At 35.9% G+C, this 15,781-nt stretch overlaps 1 protein-coding gene across 4 annotated transcripts in view; it reads right to left on the bottom strand.

The window, feature by feature from the left end:
- Positions 1-471: 471 nt before the first annotated feature.
- Positions 472-15,781, bottom strand: part of RAD17 (RAD17 checkpoint clamp loader component) — a 35,552-nt gene continuing 20,242 nt past the window's right edge. For 3 of the 4 annotated variants that reach the window (XM_025047719.1, XM_006913113.3, XM_025047720.1), the window contains 6 exons: positions 15,657-15,742; positions 15,388-15,534; positions 13,980-14,129; positions 12,546-12,666; positions 2,352-2,409; positions 472-1,136 (listed from right to left, as the gene is read on the bottom strand). In XM_025047719.1, the coding sequence (XP_024903487.1) occupies positions 872-1,136; positions 2,352-2,409; positions 12,546-12,666; positions 13,980-14,129; positions 15,388-15,534; positions 15,657-15,742 (827 nt within the window). In that variant the 3' untranslated portion in view covers positions 472-871. The remainder of the gene's footprint in view (positions 1,137-2,351; positions 2,410-12,545; positions 12,667-13,979; positions 14,130-15,387; positions 15,535-15,656; positions 15,743-15,781) is intronic. The other variant, XM_025047721.1, reaches the window with a different exon arrangement.

Raw genomic sequence — 15,781 nt, 5'->3', positions numbered from 1 at the left:
CGCCGCCCACGGGACTGAAACTGGATCGGGCTCCTGGGGCGGGGCGAGCCAAGCCTTGCCCCGCCCGGCTTTGTCAGGTCTCCCGCTTGGAGCCCAGGCAGTTCCGCGCGCGCCCTTCGCCCCCGCCCCTCACAGCAAAGTTAACAAGCCAGGCTCTGTACTAAGAGCTCCGGAAAGGTAGTTTGGGGTGTGATTAATCCCTTCCGAGAGTTCTCATCGCAAGGCTGCCATCCACCTCCTATTTTTTGAAAAGTTTTGACACTGGATGGAGATTCACATACTATGCTCAATGACGCATGGTAGACAGTACATGTTAGGAAAATATTAAAAGATGGTAGAAACAAAAATAAATTCAACGTTTTAATTTTGATATAAATTATGTAAAATAATTTCTTTCCAAGAGGTATCTAAAATATTCCACTGTACAACATATAAAAATGGTATCTGAGAAGCCAGAGACCACAAAGAAACTGTGATTAAGGCACAAAGTTTATTTACACTCATAATTGTATACTAAACTGTCTTTTAATTCGTATTTACAACCCCATAAAGTTTCTGTATTCTGAATTATTCCTTCACATTTTCTGATATTTGGCATAATGTTCAAATACACTTCATACACACTGACCTCCCCTCCCAATACCACTCACAAGACTAAATAAATACTGGAGAAAAAAATTAAGATATTATTTGAAGGCTTGATCTTCGATTTACTTCAAGATGACAAAAGAATTAGTTTCTTGTGCTGAGCAACCACAAGAGTGAAGATTTAAGTTGTAATTTACTTGCAAAGCATATTACGTCTGTACAAGTACCACTGAATAAAACTAATAAAAATCTGTCAAGTACTACGTGATTAGCAGGCTGGTTTCTATGTCCCATCGCTCTCATAGTCTTCTATTATCATGTTGTCTTCTTCCATGTCTTCCTGCACTGAAAAGGGCTGAGGCTGGCTCGCAGGCAGTTCACTCCCACTATTCTGACTCAAGGGAGGGGACCAGGTTTCAGGATCAGCAGTCTGAGTGGGTTCATCCAGAGCTTCCTCTGCAGGCTGCCCTCGCTTAAGCTGGGCTTCATCTTCACTTTCTGGGTCTATCATTCCATGCTCCCTGTCAGTCAGGGCTTCCATTTTCAATCTGCCAGATTTATAATGCAGGCATTAATAACCAAAAGAGGGGATTCCTTTAAATTATACCACAAGTAAGATGATTCTGAAGGCATCTCCTGTAGCTTTCATTTACCTTCATTCTACTTTTTAGCCAGGCCTTTTAATTTATTTAACAATATAAACAAAAAAGTACAAGGTAAATTACAAGTTGTGAATAAATCATTACAACTTACAATACAAACGAGCTGATTAATGTCTTTAGTAAAGAGTTCTTACAAATTAAAAGAAATTAAATAGAAAAAGACATAAAACACAGAAAACTTATAGAAAAAATATCAATGGCAATAAAATAAATCGTTCAACCTAATTTATAATTTTAAAAATGGAAATTAAAATAATGAGCTACTACTGTCATTTTTTAAACTGGCAAAGACCTTTTAAAATAATAAAACCCAGTGAATACAAGATACACTAAAGAGGGCATAAAATTGTCAACATACTCTTGGAAGCAATCTGGCAATAGAGAGCAAGGGCCTCAGAAAGATGTATATTGATTAATCCAGCAATTTTATTTCTAGGAATTCATCCTAGAAATAGTATTTGATGTGTATAATGATTTAGCTATAAGGAAGTCTGTGATAATAAAAGTTGGAAATAAGCTAAATGTACAAAAATAAGGTATAGGTTGAATTATAGGAAACTATGCAGCTATTAAAATATTAATTAGCTAAATATTAATATTTAATATCATTCAATAGGAAGCAAAGATAATGTTAAATGTGGTCATCATAAATGAAAGATAACAAACTAGTCATTTAATAAGTAGCACTGACAAATCCTGCCTCCCAAGTCAGATCAAATAGCTGAACCAATAACAGTGCTTTTGTAGTTCCTGGTCATTTCAGGCTTCAAACACAGACTAAGAACATCTCTTAACAGGAAAGCTGAAAAGGGATTTCCAGATATGAAAGATTTGTTGAACTAGAGAATTTAAAGATTCCTCTGCCTTTGTGATTCCATGATTCTATTAAGTCTTTTTCCATTGTAAGCTGGTGAAAATATGCTTTTAAATGTAATAAAATGATGGGTCTACAATACAATCATATGATCTTTAATCACTGGATCCAATATGTAGTTCTTGGATTTAACAGATAACATTTACTGACTGTATATTGAAAAAACAGACAACGTAGTCAATGGACATTTCAGTAACAGCTCTTGAAAATTAAAATTATCAGCATACCTTCCAAAGTGTCGCGTCAGAGGAAGCCTTCCAATATCTTGGATAAAAGAAATCTGAGCTGAAACAGAAATTTTTAAAAAGCTTTAAATAGACATTTGTCCAAAGAAGATATACAAATGGCCAATAATGACATGAAAAGATGCCCAAATTCATTAATTAGGAAAATGTAAATCAAAACCACTAGATACTATTTCATACCCCTTAAGATGACTATTATCAAAAACAAACAAACAAAACAAAACAGTTCAACAAGAATGTGGAGAAATCAGAACTTTTTGCATCGCTGCTGGGAACATAAAATGCTATAGCTGATGTGGAAAATGGTAAAAATGAAAGATAGAATTACTGTATGATCTTACTATTCCACTTCTGGGTATATACCCAAAAAAGAACAGAAAGTAGGATCTCAAAGAGTTATCTGTATACTCATGTTCACAGCAGCACTATTTGCAACAGCCAAAATGTGGAAGCAATTGTCTATTGACAGATGAATGGATAAACACAATGTGATATATACATAACAGTTAGCCTTTAAAAAAAATTCTGACATATGCTATACACGAATAAACTGTGATGACATGCTAAGTGAAAGAAGTCAATCACAAAAAAACAAATACTGTATGATTTGACTAATGTGAGTTACCTGGAGTAGTCAAATACATAGAGACAGAAGATGGGTGGTATTGGCAGGCATGGTGAGGTAGTGTTTAATGTATATAGTTTCAGTTTTGTAAGATGACAAAGTTCTATAGATTGGCTGAACAGGTGAATATGTTTAGCAACAGTGAACTGTATACTAAAAAATGGTTTAAGATGATAAATTTTATAAGGAAACATTTACTCAAGAAAATCAAATAAGAGTCTGCAGCATTTGAACCGTGACCTGCTCCTTCCTTTCCTCAGCTTTAGGGAGCCCTCGCTCCAGTTAGGTGCAGCCAAAAAAGGGCTCCCTTGCTGGTGAGTGTGTCTAGCCAAAAGTTTGGTGCTCCCTTTCTCCACCCAGTCTCCACCCACAGGATGGAAGTTCTATTCCAGTGGCCCAGCAGGACAAGAATACCACCTCCTTCACAAACTGAGATGGCCCTCACCCCAGCTCATTCATAGGGCAGAGGGTCCACACGGGGATAGGCCAACCCAAGAAGATCAGAGGTTACCTCCAGTTGAACATACACCCAGAATAATAGCTCTGGGATTTTGCCCTGGGGAAAGAGGAATTCCATAGGAAAGAAGAGCTCTGAAGCTTTACCAAAAGGATCTGACTTTATTTAAAACAAAGTGTGGAGAAGCTCAGGATTAAAGACCTTCCTGAAATCAATGGCTCCTCTAAATTAAGAGTAACAAGCTAAACATAAGCCAGCTACTTCATCAGAAAGAACCAGAGAAACAGACAGCTAAGAAGAGACCTCCTGGGGTCAGAACAAATCTGAGACATGCCTCAAAGTCTACGCTTCCCAAATTTAAATTGATCAGACTGTGGGATAATTTATGCCCCTGGCACTGTTGAAAACAGAGCAATCGGCTAGTAATTAATTAGTGGAGCAGAACAAATGAGTGTGATATCAAACAAGGCAGACAGTTTAATCGATAAATAAAAGCAGTCAAAGAGATCCCTGCTAAAATCACTGTCACCCCAAGGTGATTTGGATGTGCTCAAGGCTGAGCTCTCTGAGGAGTGACAAAGGCTTAATACTACAGGGGGAATTAGACTTTATTAAAGTGGTTTAGCCATGTCACTAACCAAATAAACAAGCAAAAAACAATAAAAACAAGCCCCAGAAGGTGGAAGGAAATCAGTATCCAGAGTTGCTATGATATGTAACCTAAAATGTTCAATCTTTAACAAAACATTATGAGACTATGCAAAGAAACAAGAAAGTGTGACCCATACACAGGAAAAGGGTAGGCAACAGAAACTGAGAGGACCCAGACATTAAATTTAATAGAAAAATACTTCAAAAGAGCTATTATAAATATGTTCAAAGAACAAAAGGAAACCATGCTCAAAGAAGCAAAGGGAGCTGTAATAACGTCTCATCAAATAAAGAATATCAATACAGAGACAAATTAGAGAAAGAACCAAATAGAAATTCTGGAGTTGGAAAGTACAACCAAAATGATAAATTCACTAGTGGGGCTCAATAGTAGATTTGAATGGCAGAAGACAGTCAACTTGAACATATGTTGATAGAGATTATGCAATCAAAGAGAAAACTGAATGAAGGAAAACGAACAAAGATATCAGCAGAATGTGGATACCTTTAAGCATTCCAACAAATACTAATGGAGAACTAGAAAAGAGGACAGAAAGGAGCAGAAAAATTACAAAGAAATAATGTCTGAAATGACAAAGTACATAAAATTAAAGAAAAGGGATTAAAAATTGACAATAAAAAGCCAAACATCCTATTTTTGACTAAGTTTTATAAACCTTTTAAAAGTTTGCAAATCTAACACTATGAAGGCTTTTGGATACTTGGAGCTCTGTTCTTAGAATATGAATTTTCAACTAATGGATCAGTGATTCTCTAAATGATTCCAATGTAAGTAATCTAAACCAGTACTTCTCAAACTCCTCAAATATCTCCTGCATAAGAGTCACTGGAAAATCTTGTTAAAATGCACATTTTTTCAGTAGGTCTTGGGTGAGACCTAAGATTCTACATTTCTCTCAAGTTTCCAGGTGATGCTGATGTTCCTGGTCCAAGGAAATGCTTGCTAATCAAACTGATTCTCAGTCCTACAGCTGGGATGGGGACATGGACCATGGCCACCGTGAGTTGGTGGCAGTAGGGCTGGGACTGAAAAAAGCCTGCATTGTCAAGAGATATTAGACAGAGGAACTGAGTAAATAAATGCATTTAACAAAATGGGAGAAAAGTTTTCATGGTTCAAGAAGGGAGGTACAGATACTAAGAGGAAAAAAGTTAAACTCTGTGATGTCAGAGTGAAATTGAAGGTAACGGTGTTAACTCATATTACACACACACACACATGCACACACACACACACACACACACACACACACACACACACACTTCCAAGATTTGTACCACTGAAAGAGTCTAGAAACAATGACACTCCAGCAGCAATGAGCATACATAGCGCCTAGATCCTAATTTCTAAATACCATTTCCAATTAAAAAACCAGGTCTCCTTTAAATTCCTGATTCCAGGACTGAGGTATGGAAAGCATAAAATGATATTAGAACATTTTCTATCAGAAAGAAAGTACTCAAAGAGTAACCAATACAAATCAAAAGGTACAGAGCTACCTTAAAGTAGCTTGCATGGGCCAAATCTGGACAATTTAAGACCAAAATAAATGAGAGAAAGGAACTACAACTGAAAAAATAAAAATTGGGAGTCCATACTAATATAAACAGACAGACAGACAAATGTGGGAGAAACGATAGCTCACAGTACAATTCACCAACATGAATGTAAAAAGAAAAATGCCATGAGAAAAGCACCATTTATTTGCCAGCCATCACAGATTTAGGAAATAATCATCCATAGATGCTATGACTAGTGGTGAAATTTTAATGAGAAACAGGATACTAACATAGTCTCAAGTATCTCCTGACAAAATACTTAATAAGTTTACATTAGAAAACCTGAGAGATACCAAATAGTAAAACTTCACAAGTAACAGTATAAATTGATATAATATTCTCTTGATACAATGCACTAAGAATAGAGCATCACTTGTGGTATTCCTGCCAAATATACATAACCTGAATCCACTTATGAGGAATCACCACACAAATCTGAGAAACAGTCTCTACATAGTAATTGTCCTATATGCTTCAAAAATGTCATCAACAAAAAAGACTAAAGTACTGTTTCAGATCAAAGGAGAATAAAGAGACACGGTAACTAAATACATCATGTGATTTTGTCTTGGATTCTGGACAAGAAAGAGAACAAGTTTTTGTTGTTATCGTACAAAGGACATTATTAGGACAACTGGCAAAAATTGAACTGAATGTGTATAAATTAGATGGTAGTATAGTATATCGAAGTTAATTTCCTGATTTTGACGTGTATACTGTGGTTATGTAGAATGCCCTTGTTTTCAGGAAATATATGTGAAAGTGTTTAAGAATAATGGGCATCATGCCTGCAATTTACTCAAATATGGATCAGAAAAAAAAACGTGTGTGTGTGTCCACGTAAAGAGAGAGAATAAAAGGTAAATATGGTAAAAATTGAAAACAGGAATCCTGGTGAAGGATACATAAGAATTCTTTCCTACCATTTTTGTAACTTTTCTCTAAGTTTGAAACTACTTAAGAATAAAGTTAAAAAGCTAGTATAATCTTTAAAATAATAGGCAAGGATAGGGAAATCTCTGGATTCTGACCCACAGATTAATCATATCCAATGCTCAAAAGTCATCCCACTTTTGAGCCTATGAATGTAGACTATTTTAAATCTTTTAAGTATCAATACTCTTAAAAGGCCATAAGATGAGACTCTTATTGCATGAAAGTAGACATTTACTCTAATCATTACTCTCTTCGGATCAGTCATATGGCAAACCCTATCTTTAAAATTTCTGAAGTCTGAGCCTGGGCAAAATGGTGTAGATGAAAAAGCTTTGTTCATCCCTCTTGCGACCAAATCAAAGTTGTGATGGAAATATGGAGCAAACAGCAAGCAGTGTTGCCTGGCTCTAGATGAACATAAGCCCTACAACTAGGGAGAGAAATAAGAAATCGCCCTGCAACGGTAGGAAGTAGGAGGGGGTGAAGGTGTGAGGCTTCCTGGTCCTGAGCCGCTGAGTGAGACAGAGGCTACAGCAGCTGCAGCCAGAAAGTGTAGACATTCCTTAAAGGCCATTTCTGCAACTGAAATTTCACCGTGACAGACTTGCTCGCTCTGAGCACTGGGTTGGCTGCTTGGGTGGCACCAGGGACTTACTGGGGGACATGGAGTTGTCAGAGCGAGGGCCAGAGTCAACGCTTTCTCCTGGGCAGAAATGCTGATGGTATCCATTGTTCCTGTTGAGCCCTCCCCCTTCCCAGTGTGCGGACACAGAACCGATACAGCTGAGACATCATCGAACTATAAATAATAGAGGTCCCTCTGCCCAGAAGACTCCCTGAAACTCTGCCTTCCCCAAATGGCAGCCCCAACCAAGCCACATCCAGTTTTACCCTTGGTGAATGCGGTGTTCCTTGCTGAGCAGCTGCAAGACCCACACTAGTGGCAGCTGGCCTCGGTTTCTGGCGTGGCCTCTTGAGGCAACTATAAGCACAGCATCTGCAGATTGCTTGCTGAATCTTTTGGTTTTTAATTTTTTTAAATTTAGTTTCAAGTATACAATATATTGGTTAGACATCTAATTTATAAAACAATCCCAATTGCACCCTCCCTCTTGACCCACCACCAACTTATTAATGCTAACTGCATTACCTGTGCCATGCTCCCCATCCCTGTGACCATCCATCAGCTACTAATTTATACTTGTTTAACCCTTCACCCCATTCTCCCAGCCCCCAAAACCTCCCTCACCTCTGTCCATCACCAAATTGTCCACTATATTTGTGAGTCTGTTTTTCAGTTTGTTCTTTTTATTCCTTAGATTCCACATATAAGTGAAATCATATAGTGTTTATCTCTGTCTGACTTAAAAACCTTCTAGGTCCATCAAAGCAATATCTTGTTCCATCCCCTTCCTTTTCATATGTAGGAATCTTGTTTTCTTACCCTTTCAGCCACTCTATCTTTTGGCTGCAGTATTTAATTCTTCTCCATTTAAGGTATTTATTAATAGGAATGTAGTTGTTACCATTAATTATTCCTGTTTGATACATGTTTTTTCTTCTTAAAGAAGTCCCTCCAACTTTTCCTGTAATACTGGCTTGGTGGTGATAAATTCCTTTAGCTTACTTTTGTCTGGGAAGCTCTTTATCTGGCCTTTAACTCCAAATGATAGCTTTGCTGGATAACTGCTTAGTTTGTTTTGAGAAATCAGCTGCCAGTTTTATGGGTGTTCCCTTGTAGGTAATTTTCTCTTGATGCTTTTAATATTCTTTCTTTGTAGTTAACCTTTGGCATTTTAATTATGATGTATCTTGGTGTGGGCCTCTTTGGATCTCTGATTTTTGGAATTCCCTGAGCTTCCTGGGGTTTTATGTCCATTTCCTTCACTAGGTTAGGAAAGTTTTCCAACATTATTTCTTCAAATAGCTGTTCAACATCTTGATTTTCTTCAGTTACGCCGATCAGACGAATATTTGGAGTCTTAATATTGTCCCATATCCTCCTTAAATTATTTTTATAGTCTTGGCATCTTTTTTCTTGCCATTCTAATTGAGTGTTCTGATTGGCTTTCCTGTCCTCTAGATAGGGCATCGGATCCTCTTCTTTATTCACTTTATTCCTTTGTTTATTCCATTTAATATACTTCTCATCTCAGATAATGTGTTCATTTCAGGTTGGTTCCCTTTTATAATTTCTACTTTCATTTTTATGTTTTTTATCTCTTTGTTGAAGTTCTTCCTGAATTTATCTACACTTCCCAAAAGTTCATTGAGCATCTTTATAACCAGTGTTTTGAACTCTGAATCTGTTAGATTACTTGACTCAACTATAATAGGATCTGTTCTGTTCTCTTCTCTGATGTGATTTCTGCTTCTTCGACTTCTCATTTTGGCTGCCTTTCCGTGTCTGTTTCTATGTACTAAGCAAAGCTCCTAAGTCTCCTGGTCTTATTAGTGTGGATTTGTGAAGGAGGTGTCCAGTGGCACAGTACTGAGAGGGGTTCAGTTGCAGTCCAAACTTAGCCCAAGCCTCTAACCCTCCAGGGCCACCTGTTAAGATTCAGCAAGCAATCCACAGATGCTATGCTTATAGTTGCCTCAAAAGGCCACATAAGAAACCAAGGCCAGCTGCCTCCAGTGTGAGTCTCAGCAAGGAGCACCTGACTTGCTGAGGATACACCTGGATGTGGCTTGGGTGGAGCCACTAGTTGGAGGAAGTGGGTTTTCAGGGAATCCTCCGGGCGGAGCGACCTCTGTTATCCAGTTTGAAGACATCATGGCAATGGCGGTGCTATGTCCGCACACTGGGAGCAGGGAGGGCTCAACAGGGAACAATGGGTACCACCGGCACTTCTGTACAGAGTGTGTCTTGCCTCAGCCCTCATTCTGACAATGTCTCCCTTTAAGTCCATGGTGCCCCCTGTATGCAACCGAACAGCACTGATGTCACCGTGAAAATCCGCTCGCGGACGTGGCCCCTTTAAGAGGCGTCTGCCACTGCCGCAGCCTCCATCTTACTTAGACGCTCGGAACGGGGCAGCCCTTGTCCTCGCCCCGTCCTACCTTCTGCCGTTGCAGGGTATTTTCTTGGACATCTCCCTAGTTGTATGGTTTGTTCCTCTAGATCCCAGGTGATTTTTCCTTGCTGCTGCTCCTTATTTCTGTCACAACTTTGATTTGGTTGCCGGGGGATTAACAGAGCCTCTATCATCTATGCCATTTTTTTCCACTCCCTGCTTGCTGAATCTTAACAGGTAGCCCCAAAGGGGCACAGGCTTGGTCTAAACTTGGCCTGTAACTGAGCCCTTCTCAGGACTGTGTCACTGGACACCTACCACACAAAGCCATGCTAATAAGGCCAGGAGAGTTAGGAGCTTTGCTTAGAATATAGAAACAGACACAGAAAGGCAGCCAAAATGGGAAGACAAAGAAGTAGAAATGAAATAATGGAACAGAACAGAGATCCAGGAAAAATGGAGTCAAGTAATCTAACAGATTCAGAGTTCAAAACATTGGTTATAAAAATGCTCAATGAACTTAAGAGAAGTGTAGATGAACTCAGTGAGAACTTTAACAAAAAGATAAAAAAACAAAAAATGGAAATGGAAATCATAAAAGGAAACCAGTCAGAAATAAAGAATACATTTATCTGAGATAAAGAGCATATTAGAGAGAATCAACAGAGTGGATGAAAAAGAGGTTTGAACCACTGATATAGAGGATGGGGAAGCCAAGGCAATCAGAATGGCCAGAAAAAAGAAGCCGAGACTATACTAATAATTTAAGAAGCCTACAGGACAAAATTAAATGTAAAAACATCCGTGTAATAGGAGTATCTGAAGGAGATGAGACCAAGTTGAAAAGCTATTTGAAGAAATAATGATGGAAAACTTCCCTAACCTAGTGAAGGAAATAGACATACAAACTGAAGAAGCTCAGAGACTCCCAAAAAAGATGAACCCATAGAGGGCCACACTAAGACACATTATAATTAAATTGCCAAAGGTTAACTACAAAGAGAAAATCATAAGAGTAGCAAAAGAAAAGCAGCTAGTTACCTACAAGGGAGCACGCATAAGACTGGCAGCTGATTTCTCAAAACAAACTATGCAGGACAGAAGGGCTTGGCAAAAAATATTCAAAGTGATGAAGACCCAGGATCTACAACCAAGAATACTTTATCCAGCAAAACTATCATTTAGAGATGAAGGACAGATAAAGAGCTTCCCAGACAAAAATAAGCTAAAAATTTATCACCACCAAGCCAGTATGACAGAACAGGTTGGAAAGACATCTTTAAGAAGAAAAAGCATGTATCACAAACATGAATAAAGAATGGTAATAACTACATACCTATCAACAAGTACCTCAAATAGAAAAGAGTTAAATGCTCCAACCAAAAGATAGGGAGGCTGAAAGGATAAGAAAACAAGACCCCTACATATTCTGCCCGCAAGAGACTCACTTCAGATTAAAAGACACACACAGACTAAAAGGAAGGGGATGGAAAAAGATATTGCATGATAGACCTAGAGGGTATTGCGCTGAATGAAAACAGACAGAGAAAAACAAATACATGATTTCACATATGTATGGAATCTAAAGAACAAAATAAACAACAACAAAAAAGGAAATGAACTCATAGAGACTATTTTTGAGAGCTACTAAATGGGAGGGGGATTGGGGAGCTGGTTAAAAAGAGCAAAGGGGTTAAGAAATACAAATGGATAGTTACAAAATAGTTATGGAGATATAAAGCATAGCATAAGGAACATAGTCAACAATGTTGTAATAAATATGTAAGGGAGAAGAGAGGAACTAGATTTAGTACCTCTATAGTATGCCATCTATAATCGAAAAAAAACTCATTGAATTTCACAATGTACGTATGAGCAACTAATTGTCCATTATATTTCAATAAGCCAGCAAACAATTTCTGAAGTTTGAGTTATGTGGTTGATATTAACATTTTAAATATTACACAAACTCTCTGTTCTATCTTAAGATCAGCACCACAGATATGTGACCTAGGGCTATTAATGAAATATGGCCTTTAAAATACACAGTAAAAAAGAAGAATAAATGATGGAAAAATAAAAAGGCAAACCTCGGGAGACACAAATCGTGCAAATGTGCATTGCCATAGATAATACTTTAGCATTATAATTTCATAACTTAGAAAGACAATGTAAATATACTATTAATGGACATTGTAATATTGAAATCAAACAAAAAATCAATAAGATTATAAATGTTGAAGAAGTTAGATTTCAATATATTTCAGCATTGTTGCTTTATGAAGTGAATGTCTTTGTCAACTCAAATTAATATTTTGAAGTCATAACCCCTAATGTGATGGTTTTAGGAGGTGAAGCCTTATGAAGTAATTAAGTCATAAGAGTGGAGCCCTCCTAAATGGGATTAGTGCCTTTATAAAAGGAACCCCAGAGAGAGCTTTCTCTTGTTCTACTCTCTAGCATGTGAGAATATGAAAAGATAGCCATCTGCAAACTAGGGAGTAGGTCTTCACCAGACACTGGATCAGCTGGTACCTTGATTTTGGACTTCCCAGCCCTCTAGAGTGCTTTAGCACTAACTTATAATATATGGAATGCTATTCATGGTATGTGACATAAGCAAATTAAAGTTTATACCTAATGTTTGTATACACACAGAAAAAAATCTGGAAGAATTTTCACCAATCTGTCAAAAGGAATTACCCGTGGTTATAGAGAACTTTCAATTTTTACTTTATATAGTTCTGAATTATTTAATTTCTTTTTAATCAAAAAACATGTATTAATTCTGGATTAAAAAATAAAGGAAATAAAAACAGTTTCACTAGTAAACAGCAACGAATTGACCTACAAAAAGATAATGCTATAAAACAGTACTTCTTGGGGAAAATAAAAACCCATGTTATTACCTTGATTTCTCATTGGAATGGTTAGCAAAGCAAGGTATGGCAACAACTGAGTTTGGAGGCATAAGGCTGGTAAACAGAAGTCAGAAAAAAGTGCTTTTGCTGCCAGACAATTTTCCCGATACTGTATTAAAGCAAAAGACAAAATTAAAAATAACATTAAAAATATGGATATATATTCCTAGACATACTAAGTTTATTATATCACAAAAGTCTGGGCTTATATAGTACAAATATACTTTTAAGAGATTATATATAATAGCCCTTTATAACTATCCTAGTATTTTATCTAATAAAGCATTTTACCTACATAACTATTTCACATTTAACATAATAGCAATAAGAATATTTTTTTAACACGTGAGGTAGAAGGAAAAAAACCTTAAATATCAAGAATTCTGTTTTTGAGCATACACACATCACAAATTATATAAGGATATTGTTTCTCAGTGAAAGAACTTATTTTCTTCAGGTAACACAAGTGCCTGTTTGGCTGATAAAGAGAAAAGCACAATCTTGCCTTCAAGGAGCTTTGAGTCTTAGAGAAATAATTCATATATGTAATGCTTAATTGACATATGTGCTATAAAGAGCAAAGCAAGTCAGTAATGAACATAAACTGCTTGAACGTCATAAAATTATCTAAGAAATCTGTTGGGAAAAATAGCTTATGAATTATAGACTTATATTTAGCGATATGATTTTAGAACTGGAAGACGTCTTAGAGATGACCTAGTCCAGGGGGTCTCATATTCAGATGCTACAGAAGCCAGGCAGGTAATATAAATCAGTGCAGTGGAACAGTTGGAGACAGTGGTGCCAACCACTCCTGTCTTCAAGGGCCAGATGCAACCTGGCTTGAGCAGATCACTGCCATGTAAAAATATGACCCAATGTTACCTTCCTTTCCTTTTTTTTTTTTCTATTTTGAGATTCTAGAAATTCTGAAGCCAGAAATATATATCTGAGTTTTAATAATACTAATTTTTAAAGATTAGCAATTCATTAAAAAAAAATCTGTGTGTGTGATATTCAACTTCTAGAGTACTTGTTTTTGACTTCTAGAATTCAATTTTCTCCATTTATAGCTATGGAAAATAAATGCTTATTAGTTATTAGGTAAAATAGCTTGTCCAGATGGTCAGAGGCAAAGCCAGAATTTATTTTCAATTAAAACTAAAATATAACTATACTTTGATTCCAGTAACAGTCAACTAATATGTATTTGCTTTCAAATTTTAAGTTTTCCTTGAAAAATTACTAATCATTTAAGACTGTCCTTTTATGTTTTATTATAATTTTAAGAAAATTGTGAGTCTTCGTATTTATTCAGAATGAAACATTATTTTTTAACTTAAAAAAAATAACTTTACTGACATATAATTTACATACCATAAAGTTCACCTATTGAAAGTGTACAATTCTTTTTTTTTTTACCTTTTTATTTATTAGAAACCATTGGGGTTTGTGCAAAGGTCGAAAACTTGATCCTCCTTCTTGGCAATGAGCAAATCCTCGGGCTTTGTTGGAATGCATCACACCTCTCGTAGCTACAGATGTACTATATTCCCTGAGTAAAGAGCGTGTCTGAAAAAGGGGACAAGATGTGAAATAAAGAAAATGAGATATTTATAAAATAGTACTATTGGTACTATGAGTTCCAAAAAAAGACTAACCATATTTAATAACTCTATGTTCGCTTTTTTCAAAATCAATGCATCTCTAAAACTAATATGCTACAAGATTATTTAAAGCATATCTAACCAAGAAATATCAATCAAATGCTACATGTAAACTGACTGGATGTTGGATGGGCTTGGGAGAAAACTTTAAATACATTTTGAGACAACTGGGGAAACTGAAATAAGGACAGCATGTTACTGAATTAACGTTAATTTTCTTAGGTGTGATGCGCTATAATACTTGTAATAAGAGTAATGTCCTTATGCATATTTAAGTATTAAGTGTCATGATGTTTGCAATTATTTTCTAATTATTCAGCCAAAAACAAGTGTGTAAATACAGAGAGATTAAGCAGATATGGCAAAATGCGAAAAATTGCTAAATAAAAGTTAGATATATAGGTATTTATTGTACTGTTCTTTAAATTTGTCTATAGGTTGGAAAATTTCAAAATAAAAAAAGAAATATAAAAAAATTAGGCAAATACAACTGCTAAATAATGAAACTAAATATGACACAGACACTATGCTTTTTAATTGTATCTTTCCTAATTTTAATTTTTAATGCTATTTCAATATTTGTAACACAGAGAAATATTAGCATATCAAAACAGTGTTAACCAACAGAACTTTCTGTGATAGAAATGTTTTGTATCCGGGCTGTTTGGTACAGTAGCCACTAGCTACATGTAACAAGAAATATGCCTAATGTGACCAAGCAACTGAATTTTTAATTTAATTTAAATAGCCACCACATATGTCTAGTGGCTACTACACTGGTAAGAGCAGTGTTAAACGTTAAAAAAAAATTACAAATTTTATAGTGACTAATTTCAAATTTGTGAAAAAAAATTACGAAACTAGCAGAAAATATAGAAAGCACAGTTCTTTCCCTTTTAATCACTTTTCAATGGTTGTCAAAATTTCAGAACATATAATTTTATAATCAGAAGAATTTTAGAAAAAATTAGTGCTATACTCTTACCAAAAAAATCAGATTAACCGCTGAAGCTTCATTACAATGGGTTGGATGAATTAATTTTAACATAGTTATTAAGAAGTTATATAAAATCATGTCAAATAATTAAAAATAAAAGTAAACATTCTTTCTCAATTTTGAGGAAATATTCATAAACAAAAACATTTAAGTCAAATGGTCTTACATTCCAGTCACCACTGAGGATATCTGCAAAACTCAGAAATTCACTGGCTCTCACAAGATCATCTACTTCCATGAAGAAATCTACGTAGTTTTGGTGAAGATATAAATTAAATAACTCTCCTGGCATGTGTGACATTTCTACTACTTCCTATAATATGAGAAAAAGCACATATATGTAATTTTGGTAAAAATGCAGTGGTCAAATGTATATGCCCACGAATGTAAATAATCTGTCTTGTAAATAGTACTAAGTGTTATTTAAGACTTTACCTCAGGTTGAACAAGTAATGTATCCCGTTCATACTCTGATAAATGTGGGGGCAATCGAGGTGAGTCTAATTCTGTTACAGATGCTCCTATAAAAAAATTTCTCAAATTATTAAAAATAGTATCAT

Source organism: Pteropus alecto, unplaced genomic scaffold (genome assembly GCF_000325575.1).
Source record: "Pteropus alecto unplaced genomic scaffold, ASM32557v1 scaffold20, whole genome shotgun sequence".
NCBI classification, from domain to species: Eukaryota; Metazoa; Chordata; class Mammalia; order Chiroptera; family Pteropodidae; genus Pteropus; species Pteropus alecto.
Note: the sequence above shows the minus strand (reverse complement) of the source record. Positions and strands in the feature narration are given on the sequence as shown.